The sequence below is a fragment of the Haliotis cracherodii genome, unplaced genomic scaffold (assembly GCF_022045235.1).
Source record: "Haliotis cracherodii isolate W230 unplaced genomic scaffold, xgHalCrac1.p SCAF_14, whole genome shotgun sequence".
NCBI classification, from domain to species: domain Eukaryota; kingdom Metazoa; phylum Mollusca; class Gastropoda; order Lepetellida; family Haliotidae; genus Haliotis; species Haliotis cracherodii.
In genome coordinates, this window is record NW_027266269.1 from 25,316,290 (window position 1) to 25,333,747 (window position 17,458).

The 17,458-nt window shown below is 43.9% G+C and overlaps 1 protein-coding gene across 3 annotated transcripts in view; it reads left to right on the forward strand.

The window, feature by feature from the left end:
- Window positions 1–12,945, forward strand: part of LOC139461112 (uncharacterized) — a 56,916-nt gene extending 43,971 nt beyond the window's left edge. For 2 of the 3 annotated variants that reach the window (XM_071242648.1, XM_071242647.1), the window contains exons 3-11: window positions 1,310–1,456; window positions 3,448–3,676; window positions 4,469–5,415; window positions 5,780–5,846; window positions 6,035–6,310; window positions 6,781–7,284; window positions 8,215–8,270; window positions 10,257–10,537; window positions 12,558–12,945. In XM_071242648.1, coding sequence (XP_071098749.1) covers window positions 1,310–1,456; window positions 3,448–3,676; window positions 4,469–5,415; window positions 5,780–5,846; window positions 6,035–6,310; window positions 6,781–7,284; window positions 8,215–8,270; window positions 10,257–10,537; window positions 12,558–12,699 — 2,649 coding nt within the window. In that variant the 3' untranslated portion in view covers window positions 12,700–12,945. The remainder of the gene's footprint in view (window positions 1–1,309; window positions 1,457–3,447; window positions 3,677–4,468; window positions 5,416–5,779; window positions 5,847–6,034; window positions 6,311–6,780; window positions 7,285–8,214; window positions 8,271–10,256; window positions 10,538–12,557) is intronic. The other variant, XM_071242649.1, reaches the window with a different exon arrangement.
- Window positions 12,946–17,458: the final 4,513 nt, after the last annotated feature.

The following is a 17,458-nucleotide window of genomic DNA, read 5'->3' on the forward strand; positions in this document are numbered from 1 at the left end:
CCAATCACACACACACACAGACACACACACACACACTCTCTCTCTCTCTCTCTCTCTCTCTCTCTCTCTCTCTCTCTCTCTCTCTCTCTCTCTCTCTCTCACGCTTGATGTCTATATCACCTACTCTGTGCGGCGTAAAACAACAAACCAAATAAAAAACATCAAACATACCGGGTATCATGGTTAAAGATGAGGAGACGTACCAGCGGGGATGCACTGGCCAAGATGGCGCTGACAATGGAAAGTGAGTGCCTACAAGAAAAGAAATCGCTCTCGGGTGCCATGGTTACCAAGTGCGTGGATATATGCTCACACTATCAATCAGTGGTTTGTCAAGACTCGATCGACCAGCTGGATGTTGGGATATAGCTCAATCAAAACACCACGTTTTCTTAAAAGACAGTGATCATGGCCCCGTGAAGATTCAGATTAGAACTGGTCTTCAGCAACGCATGCTTGTCGTAAGAGGAGACTAACGGGATCGGGTGGACAGAATCGCTGACTTGGATTGGACTTATAGAGTTAACTCCCTTGCCTAGGGAACATGTAGGAAACGGACGTAAAATATGGCTCGCTGGCGTGCATGTACTTGAACATTTATATTTTTTTTAAAACTATTTTATATATCATAGCCTCTGTGGCACAGATCGATCAATTGAAATATTAAGACGACATTTGTCGTTTGATTGTACATGATTTTCCTCATGAATATCCGGGGTAGAATAGGTCATCAGCTACCCATGCCTGCTGTGAAAGGCGACCATGCTTGTCGTAAGAGGCGACTAACGGGATCGGGAGGCCAGACCCGCTGACTTGGTTGATGCATGTCATCGTATCCTAATTGCGTAGACCGATGCTCATGATGTCAATCACTGGATTGCCTGATCCAGACTCGATTATTTACAGACCGACAAAGACGACACAATTTATGGATAATAACTTCTTTATTTACTGTAAAGGCGACGTTTCGGTATTGATTCTTACACCGTTGTCGAGCAATAGTATAAAGATCTATATTGTTCATATAAACTTGTCTACTTTGTCGTCCGTCAACTTCTAAGTAATGCCTTTCAAACATTGTATTGACAGACCACTGCCACATGGCTGGAATATTGCTGAGTGCGGCGTTAAACAAAAAGCAAACAAACAAACAAATCTTACGTAGATTGTGTTGAAAGATTAGGCGTGCAACGGCGATTGAATATAAAATCCCCAGGGGATGAGACTAAACCTGACTGAGAGCAATAGGATGTCGTAACTGGAGGTTAATAAGATGAAGAAATGTAGTTTCTTCCGCTTATAATTGCAGATACCGTTCGCCATATTGGAATATGCGCCCGAGTTTGGTCGACAGCGACTGTTGTATGCACCCCTCACGCCCCCACTCACACCCCAAACACCACAGAAGGCCCGGGGGTACGTCCCGCCTGTCTACAGAGACACCTCTCATACGGAGGTGAGATGATGCAGGGGTGTCATGTTGTCATTAGTGTCATCTTCATCATCATCTCATCTTCATCATCATCGTCATCAGTAAATGTGTACATATTAACATCGTCATCATCATCATCATCATCATCATCATCTAAGGAAGACAATTTATGGATGTCAACTTCTTTATTATGAGGAACACAAAGTTTTGGAATTTCTGCTTACTCCTTCATCATTCACCTGATGAAGGAGTAAGTATATACCCCGAAACATTGCCGTCCTCATAATAAAGAAGTTGACATCCATAAATTCTCTGCCTTATGTGTATCACTACTAAATGCCTTTCAAAAACTTGATCATTATCATAATCATCATTTATCTACAACATGTGTGAGAGTGTGTCTCTGTGTGTGTACGTGCGTTCGTGTGTGCACGCGTGTGTGTGTGAGAGAGAGAGAGAACGTGTCTGTGTGAGTGCGTTCGTGTGTGTGTGAGTGCGTTCGTGTGTGTGTGTGAGTGCGTTCGTGTATGTGTGTGTATCTGTGTGTCTCGTTTCACTCGTCCAGTCGGTTTTGAGCGTATGTGTGTGTGTGAGTGCGTGCGTTCGTGTGTGTGTGTGTGCGTGCGTGCGTGCGTTCGTATGTGTGTGTGTATCTGAATCTGCGTGTCTCGTTTCACTCGTCTAGTCGGTTTTGAGCGTGTGTGTGTGTATCTGTGCGTGTGTGTGTGTGTATCTGTGTGTCGTTTCACTCGTCCAGTCGGTTTTGAGCGTGTGTGTGTGTGTGTTTCCTGACTCTGAGCCGATCGTTATTGTTATGATAGTAAAGACAAGATATTGTATGGAAGACAACTTATAAGGGTATATACCGAAACGTCACATCATAGCAGAATAAAGAAGTTGTCATTCTTTAAATATGTTGTCGTTACTATTACATACCAACAAGAGCTACAGAGCGTATTTGAGCAAAATACCCCAAAAGAATATTCAAAACCCAATACCTTTCAATTTACTTGCGTACAGAAACGCATGCAGATTAAATGAAAAACTCAAACGTATAAAAACAGCATGCGTACAACAGGACTAATTTCCGAAACACAATTACGAGCTAATTTACTTTCCCAGTCAAGCCTAAGTAAAATTATTTAGCACAGTTATATACATCTAAAACATTATTTCACTTTTGTTTTAAATCTTTAAATGTTCACTAATTTGGGAAAAACACCAATAGAGTGATGAATAGGTGAGTGAAAAGATCTGTTACACCAACACCACATTTGCAGCTCATTCGTTTAACAATGTTAGGTCAAAGCATAGTCCTACTTTCCCTAACTGTTAAAGTGAGTGAGTGAGTGAGTTTGGTTTAACGCCGCTTTTAACATTATTCCAGTTATATCACGGCGTGTCAGCTTAATGTGGGAGGAAAGCCCGAAGTGATGCAGGTCTCAGACGTTTACCATTTCGGTGAAACCCACGAGCACGGGTATGGTGCTGACAAACCTAGAAACATAATCGGGGCGAACCGGGATTCGAAGCCACAATCATAGGTTTCTGGCGTGGCCAAGGGACGCAACTCTGCACAGCGAATCGCGGCGCCTTAGACGACTGGGCCACCGACGTTTAACTGATTTGTGACCTGTGCACTGTACACTTTTGTGTGTTTGTTTGTTGTTTAACACCGCACTCAGCAATCTTCAAGCTATATGACGGGGTCTGTAAATAATCGAGTTTGAACCAGACAATCCAGTGATTGACATCATGATCATCGACCCACACTATTGGGATCGATGACATGCATCAACCAAGTCAGCGAGCCTGACCACCCGATCCCGTTAGTCGCCTCTTACGACAAGCATGGGTTGCTAGAGTTATTCTACCCCGGATCTTCACGGGTCGCATTGACACAGGACCACAGGCAACAACAACAAAACAAGCCTGTCAACACCACCTATCATTCGTCTAATCCCATTACGATGTTAATTAACAACAGTAAAATAACTAAACATATTTGCCTTCAGGCACACAGAGAGCCAACCCATCGAGACAGCTGGCTTCTGTTCGACCACCGCCCTGCGGCGACCAGGCCTCTGTATGTCCAGACACAGCCATGGCTACCCTCTGACCCCTCCCCAAATGTAGTGTCAAGGCAACAGATGCTGGAGATACCAATCCCTGGTAGTATGACGCCGGAGTCCCGCCAGATGATGTTGGAGAGAGTGACGACAGTTGTCGCAGAACACACGGACGGTAAGCAAAGCAAGACTTGCATAAATTGCCTGTACCCTCAAAAAGAAATAAGTAATGCAAAAAGAAAAGACTTGCGTAAAGTTCAAAGGTTTACTTGAGTGAGGTGAAATGGGGTTTAACGTCGCTTTCAATATTATTGCGCTAATATAGTGACGTGCATGCACGTGTGTGTGTGTGTGGGGGGGGGGGGGGGGGGGCACCGGAAATAGGCTTCACACATTGTACCCATGTCGGGAATCGAACCCGGGTCCTCGTCGTGACGCTTTAACCACTAGGCTACCCGACCGCACCAAGCCCACTGAGATACCTAACCGCAGTTTAACATGGACATCATATACTGACTACAAGCCGACCATTCCTTGTTTTATGCCCGTTATGCCGAGCGCCAGGCAGAGTACCATCTTTTAACGTCTTTTGGTATGACGCGGCCGGGGATCGAACCTTCGACCTTCCGCTCTCCTGGCAGACGCTCTATCCACTAGACCGCGGAGGCGGTCACGTTCGCTTGAATCAGAGAACGGTGATAATACTGCAGCGACCCCTCGTAAGCTCCAACTTTTCAAATTCGATATATCGGTTAAGACGAGGTCAATGTCTTTTTCTAGTAAATGATTGTCTCGAACAAGGGATAGCTCGATGTTTCCCATACTCCCAAGAACTTCGGGTTAACGACGTTTCGATATTTTTCAAAACCACAATAGTATCACTGAATATCATACAAAATATCACTGCATGTTCTAATAAATAAAATATAAAAACTTCGTGCATGTAATCAAATTTAATATTTTACAGAGCAAAGAGAAGAATTCCCGCTCCAAGATCCGCCCAAGTCGAAATATAAACGTCCGTTGTCAGAGGACAGTTCTGTCCCTAACGTTTCCATGACAACAAGGTACGACAACCCACCCCAGTCACCCAGGCATGCTTACCCGGCACCCAAAACACCCCAGCCGGAATCTGCTCACAAAAACTTCAACTTCACCATGGATGAAGATAGAGGTCAAATGTCCCCCAAAAGGGTCAAGGCGGACAACGGCGTTGCACGGCCCCCGATGTCTCCGTTAGTCCACTCAGATGTCCAGCAGGCCCGACCTTACCCCCCGCGACATAACGACCAGCCCCCGATCTTCCAATTCCCTGATGTTTCTGAAACCAGGGAGGCATGTTCAAGGCTGTTCTCCAGCGACGACCGACAGATGTATCTACCAAGGGTACCACGATGCACCGACGAGAGGCTTCTGGAACATTCTCAGTGGTACCCGGGTGACCAAAGACTCTCCGACCGTCAGCACTATCAACCAGCACGAGACGTTTACGGAGAAAGACCCCCGGCTCCTGCAATGGTTCAAAGAGAATTTACCAAGAACCCGTTTCAAAGATATGTCCCTGGGCAATGTTCTCCAGAGAAGTATTCCTGGAGGCCGAGCACCTATGTCCGGAGTGACATGCCGGTTGGTCAGATACAACAGTTCCAGAGGGGAAGTGAGGTCAGGCAGATGACCAACTCGAGTCTCAAACGAACGCCAACGATGAGGAGCCAGAGCAACATCGAGTACTCTCCCAGCAAGGCCGAGCTGGAACAGATGGAGAAGGAGAAGTACTCGCGGTCAATCTCCAAACCGGAAGGTCCAGTTGGGATGCAGCAACTACAACGGCAATACGCCACTAAGGACAACGGCTACTGCGGCTACATTGGCGAGGCTTCCTACCCAGCAGAACGACCTGTAGAAGTACCTTGGGTAAGTTTATTAGGGATTTTTCACCTTTCACCTTCTGACATGGATGTTTATCCGTGAAATCAGTTTTTCTCTGAATAAACTAGTCGTTGCTGTCGTTGCCGTCATCGTTGTAGCAGTAGTAGTAGTAGTAATAGTAGTAGCAGAAGGATAGTAGTAGTTGTAGTAGTAGTAGGAGTAGTAGTAGTAGTAGTAGCAAGAGTAGTAGTAACATCAAGGGTATTAGCAGTAGTAGTAGCAGCAAGAGTAGTAGTAGTAGTAGTAACATCAACGACAGTAACAGTTATAGTTGTAGCAATAGTAGTAGTTGGGGTAGCGTTAATCATGTTTAATTTCTTAATTAGGTTTTCTGTTTGCGTTTCAAAAGCAGAGCGTGTACAAAGACGCCAGAAGGCAGGGGCCTTGTCGACAGCTTTTCGGAACTTCAGAATCATGTAAGTCGATTTTAACGTTCTGGGCTTCTCATTGACTAAATCAATTCAGGACGCACATGGTTGCGTCCCCTAGTCGGGTCAGGATCAGCGTTGAACTGTTGAACTACATTGTAGAGCTTGCTTTTCTTCTTCAGGTTAACCTGAATGTTGTGAGTGTTTATTTTGAATATTCTTGTACAACTCTTCAGGTTATAGCAGAGGTCAGACCTACCGTAGTGACCCATACACGTCACACATCTCTCAACGAGGCCAACTGGTTAGTTCCAACGAGGATTACGACATCTATATTGTTCCACACGAGCCTCGGACTGAAGCAGTGACGTCACGTCCGGCGACATCGGAAGCTGATAATGAGTTGGTCTATGTACAGCCACGTCGGCAGTCGATTTCCTGTTCCCGAGATACTTGCAGAACTGTATCGATGATGCAGGGAAGATCTTCCCCAGAGAAGAAGCATCAGATAGGTAGGTGTCCTTGCCCTTAGATTCTTAATACAATAGGGAGCCGTCGCTGTTATACAACCGACATTTGTCCTGCCTAGTAGACCCGTGAAGATCCGGGGTAGAATTGGTCTTCAGCAACCCATGCTTGCCGTAAAAGGCGACTATGCTTGTCGTAAGGGGCGACTAACGGGATCGGGTGGTCAGGCTCGCTGACTTGGTTGATGCATGTCATCGATCCCAATTGCGTGGATCGATGCTCATGATATTAATCACTGGTCCAGATTCGATTATTTACAGACCGCCTTCATATAGCGGGAATATTGCCGAGTGCGGCATTAAACTACAAACCAAACCAAACCAAACCAAACCTGCCTAGTACAAGCAGGCACCCACAAACACGCATGCACACATATACAACACACACACGCGCGCGCGCGCGCGCAGATACACTGAGACGGGCAATAATCTCGAGATGTTATTTTTAATTTCAGGTCAGCAGATCGACATCAAGATTAAATGCCAGGACGTTGCTCAAAATATACAGGAACTGTCGGAGAAACTTCAGATGAAGAAAGCGACAAGCCCCTGTTTTTGTGAAAACGTCGAAGCGAAAATAAAGATAATAGCCCAAACGGCTTACAGCAAAATCCGAAGAGACGACACTAGTCGTGAAAGTCACGAACGTTTTGATAGAGAAATTAAGAAAACGAACACCATGTTGAAGAACGCGCTGGAAACGGCTAAAGCTATGAGGGACCTATGTGGACAACACAGAACGGTCACTGACATTTACACCGGAAGCGTTGTCATAGCAATGCAGTGCACAACCCTCGCGTCGCTCGAGACTTTACGAGAGCAGTATAAAACCGGCGAGCTGAAACAACTGTTGTATCAAAGTTTTGTAACCGAGAGGTTGAAAAGAGAGTCTGGAAAGTATATTTTGCTTTCCGTGACTATATCAGACAAAGATTTTGAAAGGTGTAGGAGAAATCTAGGTAAATAGAAGTTCTTTTTCATTTAGAATGTGTACATCAGTACCCACGTAACCACCAAAATCTCCTAACCTGTGAAGATCCGGGTTTGAAAAGGTCCCCAGCAACCAATGATTTTCTTATTGGCGACTCTGCTTGTCGTAAGAGGCGACTAACGGGATCGGGTGGTCAGTCTAGCTGACTTGGTTGAGGTATTTCAACGTATCCTAACTGCTCACATCGATGGCCATAGTGTCCATCACTTGATTGTCTGGTCCAGACTCGATTATTTACAGACCGCCGTCATATAGCTGGAATAATGCTGAGTGCGGCGATAAACAACAAACAAACATATATATATCTTCTAAAATGTAGGTTGGCCCAGTCGTCTAAGGCGCGGCAATTCGTCGATTCGAATCCCGGTTCGCCCCGATTATGTTACTGGGTTTGTCAGTACAATACCCGTGCTCGAGGGAGACCTGTATCACTTCGGGCTTTCCTCCCGATATAACTCGAATATTGGCCAAAGTGGCGTTATAACCCAACTCACTCACTCACTCAAAAATGTATGTTCTGAAGTCATTGGATATTTGCGAGGTTTGTTTTTTGTTTGTTGTTCAGTTGGTGTTTTCTGTGTGTCTGTTTGTTCATTTGATGTTTCTTGTTTGTGGGTTTGTTGGGTTTTTTTTTGTTCTTTCGTTTTTTTGTTTGGGTTGTGTTTTTATTTTGGGGGAGAGAGGGGGGTGGGGGATGGTTGTAGCTGTTAATATGTTTTCATTTTTTGGTGTGTGGGGGTGGGTGGGGGGGACATCATTTGACCATATTTATAACTTTTGACCGATAAAAGTGCCAGCGATTAATAGAATTCCGTGCTTTTGACGAGGCCTACCTATTCTTCAATGAAGTCATTGTTCCCCCAGCGTCCTGAGTTGTATCTCACATCTGTACTTTCAGAAGAACCTCTTCGTGACGTCAGGAGCCAACGGAGGAAACCACGGACAACTGCAATGGTAAGTCCCGAACTTGGGATGGAGGCTGAGGAAACAGGAGAGGGGTGTGTGTGTGTGTGTGTGTGTGTGTGTGTGTGTGGAGGGGGGGGGGGGGTCACTAGAGGGGGGGGTAGTTTGATGGATAATATGTGTTAGTGTGTTGACTGACTCGTATGTCCTTGACGTGTCTTGGTCTTGCCTTGCACAATTGCTCTTGTCGCGTATCGGATAGTCCGTAGTATTCGTGTTGTATCTATCGCAGTGTATGTCGCTACGTAGTGCGTCTATCGTACCGTAGTGTGTCTAACGTACCGTAGTGTGTCTAACGGACTGTATTGTGTTTATCGTACCGTAGTGTGTCTATCGTATCGTAGTGCGTCTATCGTACCGTAGTGTGTCTAACGGACTGTAGTGCGTCTATCGTAACGTAGTGCGTCTATCGCACCGTAGTGTGTCTAACGTACCGTAGTGTGTCTAACGGACTGTAGTGCGTCTATCGTACAGTAGTGTGTCTATCGTACCGTAGTGTTGCTATCGCACCGTAGTATTGCTATCGCACCGTAGTGTGTCTATCGCACCGTAATGTGTCTAACTTACCATAATGTGTCTAACGTACCGTAGTGTGTCTATCGTACCGTAGTGTGTCTATCGTACCATAATGTGTCTAACGTACCGTAGTGTGTCTATCGTATCGTAGTGTGTCTATCGTATCGTAGTGTGTCTATCCATCCGTAGTGTGTCTAACTTAAGATAATGTGTATAACGTATCGTAGTATGGCTAACGTACCGTAGTGTCTCTATCCTACCGTAGTGTGTCTAACGTACCGTAGTGTATCTATCGTACCGTAGTGTGTCTATCGTACCGTAGTGTGTCTAACGTACCGTAATGTGCCTAACTTACCATAATGTGTATAACTTACCATAATGTGTCTAACGTACCGTAGTGTGGCTATCGTATCGTAGTGTGTCTAACGTACCGTAGTGTTGCTATCGCACCGTAGTGTTGCTATCGCACCGTAGTGTGTCTATCGCACCGTAATGTGTCTAACTTACCATAATGTGTCTAACGTACCGTAGTGTGTCTATCTTACCGTAGTGTGTCTATCGTACCATAATGTGTCTAACGTACCGTAGTGTGTCTATCGTATCGTAGTGTGTCTATCGTATCGTAGTGTGTCTATCGTATCGTAGTGTGTCTATCGTATCGTAGTGTGTCTATCGTATCGTAGTGTGTCTATCCATCCGTAGTGTGTCTAACTTAAGATAATGTGTATAACGTATCGTAGTATGGCTAACGTACCGTAGTGTCTCTATCCTACCGTAGTGTGTCTAACGTACTTTAGTGTATCTATCGTACCGTAGTGTGTCTATCGTACCGTAGTGCGTCTATCGTACCGTAGTGTGTCTATCGTACCGTAGTGTGTCTATCGTACCGTAGTGTGTCTTTCCATCCGTAGTGTGTCTATCGTACCGTAATGTATCTATCGTACCGTAGTGTGTCTATTGTACCGTAGTGTGTCTATCGTACCGTAGTGTGTCTATCGTACCGTATTGTGTCTATCGTAACGTAGTGCGTCTATCGTAACGTAGTGTGTCTGTCGTACCGTAGTGTGTCTAACGTACCGTAGTGTGTCTATCGTACCGTAGTGTCTCTATCGTACCGTAGTGTGTCTAACGTACCTTAGTGTATCTATCGTACCGTATTGTGTCTATCGTAACGTAGTGTGTCTAACGTACCGTAGTGTGTCTATCCTACCGTAGTGTGTCTATCCTACTGTAGTGTGTCTATCCTACTGTAGTGTGTCTGTCGTATGTTCTATTTCATCGTATTTTTTTCTGTCACATTAAGTCTGTTTTATTGTCTCTATCCTACTGTATTGTCTACCGTATCACATTGGATCTATCATTTGTGTCAATTGTTTTTTATTGTGTCCATCCTATTATGACTTTCGAATCAAATCACCCAAAATACGAATACATTTAAGTAGCCCTGACGTTCATCCGCAGCTCTCTCCATCAAAGAGGATCACAAAGAGCGCCGATGACCTGGAGAACATCCCGTCCTTGACGCCCACACCAGTGAATCACTGTCGCAGCGCCTCCACCCCAGTCCTGATGACGTCATCACCACTCTCTAGTCCCACCCACCTCACCAGGTCACCCTCTACCCCCACCAAGAGGGACCGTGTCTTTTCCTTCACCGGCAAGTGTCCTACCCCATCCCGACACAGAAACCTCTCACTATCGTCAGCTGGGGACCTGTCACCACGAAGGATATTTCAACAAATGTAAGTGTATTGAGTGAGTGAGTGAGTGAATATGGTTTTACGCCGCTTTTAGCAATATTCCAGCAATATCACGGCGGGGGACACCAGAAATGGGCTTCACACATTGTACCCATGTCGAGAATCGAACCCGGGTCTTCGGCGTGACGAGCGACGCTTTAACCACTAGGCTACCCGACCGCCTCTGTAAGCGTATTGAAGACTACCTGGCAAAAGAGAGTATGCACCATGTTTGATGGTGCCTTAAATGAAACAAACAAGAACTTGTTATGAACACACCATGCCTACATTGTGTTATAAACGCACAATGAACACACAATCTAGACTTCCAGATGTCGGACTTTCAGTTTTGAGGAAGCTTCGGTGGCTGAGTAGGTTAAATCGCTGACTTTGTGTGCTGGCGATTAGGTGCCTCACGCTGGCAGTGTTGGTTCGAATCCCGCAGGGTATCAACCCCCAAAAAGTGAGAGAATCTGTACTTTACAAAGAAAATGTTATCCCAAATATAACTTTTGTTACAAGAAATTGTTTTTCGATGGTGTTCTACGGATATCCCGAGTTTTGGACCTTAAGTTTGCAGTGTTTCGGCGGCTGTTTTTATCGTAGTAACGTTTTGATAACGTTTGTAATAATTTTGGTCAAATCCAATTTTCAAGGGTGTACTTTTCTTAACCGGCTTTTTAGTTGAGTGAGTGAGTGAGTTGGGTTTAACGCGACTTATAAGAGTATTTTAGTTATGCCACGGCGTGTCTACCTACTGTCAGATCATGGGTGCAGGTCTCACTCGTGGACCTGTTAAGTGAAATACGCGAGAACGGGTATGGTGTTGATATAATCTGGGGAATCTGGAATTCGAACCCACGATCACCAAGCGGCGTCTTTGCTGACTTGGCCACCTCTAGTGAGTGAGTGAGTGTGGTTCTCGCCGCTTTTAGCAATATTCTAGCACTACAACAGCGGGAGGACGCCGGAAACTGGCTTCACACATTGTACCCATGTCGGGAATCGAACCCGGGTCTTCGGCATGACGAGCGAACGTTTTAACCACTAGGCTACCCCATCGCTCCACACCTCGAGTGACTGAGGTGAGTGGTTACACCGCGATGTGTTGGCTTTGTGTAGGATAACAGTTCAACGTGGTGCAGCATGTCGACGTGTTAAGAGTTCAAAGCCCCTGTGGCCAATACATCCTGGTACATCAAAGGGAAGCAACTTGGCGCTGGACGTAGACGTCAAGATGTCACTTTTGCGTATTGCTTATACGCTATAAAAAAACATTCTTACCCATCCTTGTAATTGGAGTGTGGTTTAAACCAGTCTTCATTACATTGCGGAACTGGCTATATAATGTCAGTGCTCCCAAACCCTCATTTTCACGAAGCAAGGAAGTTAACTGACTACAAAAGTCCAGTTTCCACCCTTGCCGAACTAGGCTGGAATTGTGGATTGATATTTTGGCTCGACTAACGAGTCTATGCATAGTCCAATCAAATTTTGCGTAAAGAAATCAACATCCGTTTCGTCAACTGTCGTGCAGATTTCGGTCGATGGCAGGATTTGCAAGGCATGTGTATCGTCAACTTAGCGTCAACAGATATTTTACAAATCGTTTCATGGTTTTAATCAATGTGCTCACGTGATCTGCTGCACTTTTAGAAGTAAGACCCGCTTTGTTACAATATAGATCTTGATTATCGATCCTATCGTCTTCACTGAGCGCCGCCATTTTGTTTGAAGCAAATGCTAGTGATGTCAGAGGTGGAATCTGATTGGTCAATAGGAGGGACATAATTCGTAATAGCCACTGGTGGCGCTACGATCGAACCCTAGTTCGGCAAGGATGGAAACTGGATAACTTTATAGTCAACTGGATATACTCCCTAGCCTCGGGAAGATGCCAAACCCTCTCCTATTGAGAACTCTCAAGTTGTATTATTTGTAATTAACATGATTTACTGGTATAATGTTTATCATCATCAATATCATTATTATCATTATTGTTATCATTTTTTTTAATTTTCAGAAACACTGACGACCCACCGTGTTCTCCGTCCAAGAAAAACTTCACATTCATCGACGCGTACAACCAGCAGTCTTCACCCAAGCTCCGTAAGAGCCTTGAAGACATAACTTCAGATTTCGGGAATGTGTCTGTACACCGCTGACAGACGTCTGATTAGACAAACAGACATACACGAGAGTCACGGTCACAGAATCAAACCTCACTCCCCATACGTCCAACGAACAAATGCTTTATGTACATATATTACATATGTGTCAAAAATGGCCCAAGCATGCGCGTGTTTGTTATAGGCATGTATGGTGCCTTCCTTGGATCCCAGGTGAGGCGAGGTGCAATGGGGTTTGAGGTCGCGTTCAAGACTATTGCCCTTATATATCGACGTGGGGAGGGGGGGGGGGGGGGGGGGGGGGTAGTTGCTTGTACTAGTCCGGACTAATGTCGATTTATAGTGCTAGCCCACTGAGATACCAAGCCGCAGTTGAATATGAATACCCCACTCAGACACAGTATACCGGCAACAGGGCAAGACGTTAAAATATGGTACTTGTTGTTACCCTGCCTGGCGCTCGGCATTTATGGGCTAAAACAAGGACTGGTCGGCCCGGAGTCAGAATACTGTTGTCTGAGTGGGGTATTCATGTTAAACTGCGGCATGGCACCTCAGTTGGCTAGCACTATAAAACCATTATCAGTTGGATTACTACAAGCAGCAACATACACGTGCATGCACGTCGCTATACAAGTGCAATAATCTTGGACGCGACGTTTAACCCCATTTCACCTCACCTTCTTCTAAAAGTCCACAGTGGTTGGATGATGGTGCTCTTAAATCATGGATGAGTAATGCTTTAATCCTGACGCCACTGGTTACGCGGCTCAACCAATGAGTTCCGTCGTCATCTTGCCATCACTGGCTGTATGGCTTAACCAGGGAGTATTGATTTGTTTTGATGCCGACGTAATTGGACGTACGCTTCGACAAGAAAGAATATACTTCTCAGCAGTTTTTGTCAAATTAACTGCTCTATACGTTTTCCCTTTTACTGTTTCTGTTTTGTTTGCTTTTTTTTCAGAATAGAAAAATCCACTTTTGTTTTAGTATACGTGTTTAGTCGTTGTGTTGGATTAGTTTGTTATCAATATTTATTTGATTTGGTTTTTTTCCGATGTTTGACGATGTAGTTTTCTATCATTTTGTAGACCTTTGTATTTTTTTTGCAGGTTGCGTTTACTTTATTTTCGTTGTTTTTCACTGACTACTGCCAAACACTTGTGTTCATTCCGAAACCTTTATGTGTTCAGATCCCGTCACTTACCTATTCATCAGTCACAGCGCCCGATTTGTCAATCTTTTATCGTCAATATTCGTTTTGCTTCCATGGACAAAGAGGCAAACTTCATTTAAGTAAATGTGTTTTATTAAGTTTCTCGTATCTACAAATCATTTGATCAAATTCCGGGAAACTTATCCACTACGAATGGAGGAAAAACATGGAAACCACTTCTATAGTCTCCGGTATTTCGCTCAGAAGGTGTTGAATGAAATCACCCGTTCTCAATTGAAGATGTTGAACGACTTCAGCTATATTGAATGGAAGGTTTTGGATGACATCACCTATTCGGAATGGAGGTGTTGAATGATAGTTAATATTCGGAATGGAAGGTGTTGAATCATAATTACTATTTTGAATGGAGGTGTTAGATGATATTTACTATTTTGAATAGGGGTGTTGATGATAATTACTATTTGTAATGGAGGTTGTTGAATGATATTAATTTTTCTGAATGGAAGGTGTTGAATGATATTTAATGTTCTGAAAGGAAGGTGTTGAATGATATTTACTATTCTGAATGGAGGGTGTTGAATACTAGTTTCTATTCGGAATGGAAGGCGTTGAATGATATTTAATAATAGTAATGGAGGGTGTTGAATGATATTTACTATTCTGATTGGAAGGTGTTCAATGGCACCCAATACACTGAGTGGAAAATAATGTATGATATTTTTTAGAATTGAAAATGTTCATTTTTATACAAGAAAAATATAATTTTCATTTGTATTCGTTAGGATGTGTCGTCTTTGTAATGTGAGATGAAATCCACTGTTGTGAGATATAATGTTGTTCTTTAGATACGTTTATTATATACACAGGTTTCTATGTATTTTTACATATATATCCAAGATATCTTTAATATCAACATGGCGAAATAGGAATTGACACTTTCATTTACAAACGAATGGCGTGGATTTAACCGCAATTAGTCAAACCGACGGACGTGGAAAGCTGAGTAAAATGACGAATCACTTGGTTGCCCCACTCTACATCATTGTTGAGTCTATCTGGACACACCTGACAAACAGATATCATGTTTGACGGTCTATGTAAAATGACATGAGACCTTTATCCATAAGTGTGAATCGTCGTGTGTAATAACTGTCCACATGTCCATTTTAACTATTCTCAATGCTGATTGGTCAGGTGAATCTATATGACTTGACAATGCGTCATTGGTGAGAAAAATGACGTCATCCATTGTTTATGACGTCACAAATTCATTAATTTACGTCATCTGAAATATTGAGAAATTTTCTCTAGACGTGACATTTCATACGTTTTTTCTTCATTTTCTCTCTTAAAAATGGCAATGGGTAATAGAATGAATAACTTACTGGAAACACGGAATTTCGGAGTATCCATCCTTCCTGAATTATTGGTGTAAGTCACTCTCCTTATTAACATCATTCATTCACTCGGGACAGACAATCTGTAATTTCTCGTAGGACGTTCATCATTCTCTAATTATTACATTCGGATGATGATCCTACTGGTGTTGTGGGATTCCCGTCAGAATTATTGAATGTCAAAATTCTTTAACGGCTTAATTCTATCGTTCGTTTCGTAAATCAGTATGACATTCATGTTATAATCTCTTCATATACCAGTATTCAGATACGTAGAATCAGTGCCTGAAAATCTACACATTTTATTTTTCTGTACCTGTGAAATAATATATTTCATTCTGATGATCCTATCAAATCATTTACATATCATGAGTAATTATATCCTTAAATTATACATACAACATTGTACATACTGTTTTCCCTATAGAAACGTTATTTAATTCAGAAATTCTTTTAGAATAAATACGAAAATCTAGCTATTCTGTGAGTCTTTTTTTGGTGATTGAGTTTTGTATCATGCCGCTTGAAGTCTATTTCATAAATATGACGGGGCACGGGTGGCCCAGTCGTCTAAGGCGTCTCGATTCGCTGTGCAGAGTTGCGTCCCTTGGGAACGCCAGAAACCTATGATTGTGGCTTCGAATCCCGGTTCGCCCCGGTTATGTTTCTAGGTTTGTCAGCACCATATCCGTGCTCGAGGGTTTCACCGATGTGGTAAACGTCTGAGACCTGCATCACTTCGAGCTTTCCTCCCACATTAAGCTGACACGCCGTGATATAACTGGAATACTTTTAAAAGCGGCGTTAAACCCAACTCACTCACTCACTCACTCACTCATAAATATGACGGCGTTTACATTTACACGTGGGAGAGCCCGAACTGAAAATAGGCTAATCACTATTTGTGTGAAAATCCCTGAGTACGGTTTAGTGATGGTGAACAACGAATACCCAGTTTCATAGGTTTCTGGTGCACCAAAGGGAAGTAACTCGGCACAGTGATTTGCGACCATCCGTGCTCCCTGGTCAGGAAAATGTGTCTGATGTTTCGAGGTGTAGATGAGTGAGTAAGATATTACACTGGGAGAAAAAACTCTCTTTCCGTCTTTGTCTCTGTAATTAGTGTGGATTCCGCGTGAGAATAGATCCTCAGTGGTCTGCGTACGACGTGAGGCGACGGAATGGGTCGGGAGGTCAGACTCTGAGACTTGGAGGATTGCGTGACATCGGGAGGGTTGTTGCTCGTAATATCAATCACTGATTTGTCTGGTCCAGATTCGATCGATATCAAGATGTCACCATCATATGCCTGGAATAGCGGCGAGAGCGTGGTTAACAACGACAATAATTCGAGATTATTGCACTTAAATAGCGTGCGTTTGTTTGAGTGTGTATGTGGGGTGGAGTGGATGTGGGTGCGTGTGGGTGTGTGTGTGTGTGTGTGGGGGGGGGGGGGGGGGGGGGTGCAAGTCCGGAAGTACCATCTCTTTTTAACGTCCGGTCTCCAGACAAACGCTCTGTCCCCAAGTCTACGTGGTATTGTTTGAAATGAACGCCTCTGTTCCCAGTGTTGTGTCGGTTTTAGCGGTATGGAAGCACTGTAATGACAGGGGGCACAGTGACGGGGAACCCGAGTGGTCAATATAATAGAACCCCGGCCGGGGCTTTAACATCTGGGTCACCCTGTGAGAGTGAGTGAGTTGAGTTTGAAGCCACGTTTCTGTTTTATAACTGTGACCTTCGTGACGCGAATAGTTAACTTCTTCGTAAAAGCTCGAGGGGAAGTGTTTTATCTAACTTATAAACCGAAAAAAAGAAACTTAAAACAACATTTTATGTTTTTTATATTTTCAAACATACTTTCCATGAACCTTGGGAAACGGGCGTAAAATATCTGTTGATGGCGTGCGGTACTTGAAAAAGGCATTCAGCATGTATCAGATGAGGTGAAATTGGGTTTTAACGTCGCGTCCAAGATTATTGCACTCATATAGCGATGTGCATGCACATGTGTGGCTGCTTGTACTAGTCCGGACTGATGCCGATTTATAGTGATAGCTCACTGAGATACAATGCCGCAGTTTAACATGAATACCCCATTCAGACACAGTATACTGACTCTGAGCCGGCCAGTCCTTGTTTTAGCCCCTTAATGCCGAGCGCCAGACAGGTAACAACAAGTACCATCTTTAAATGTCTTTTGGTATGACGCGGCCGG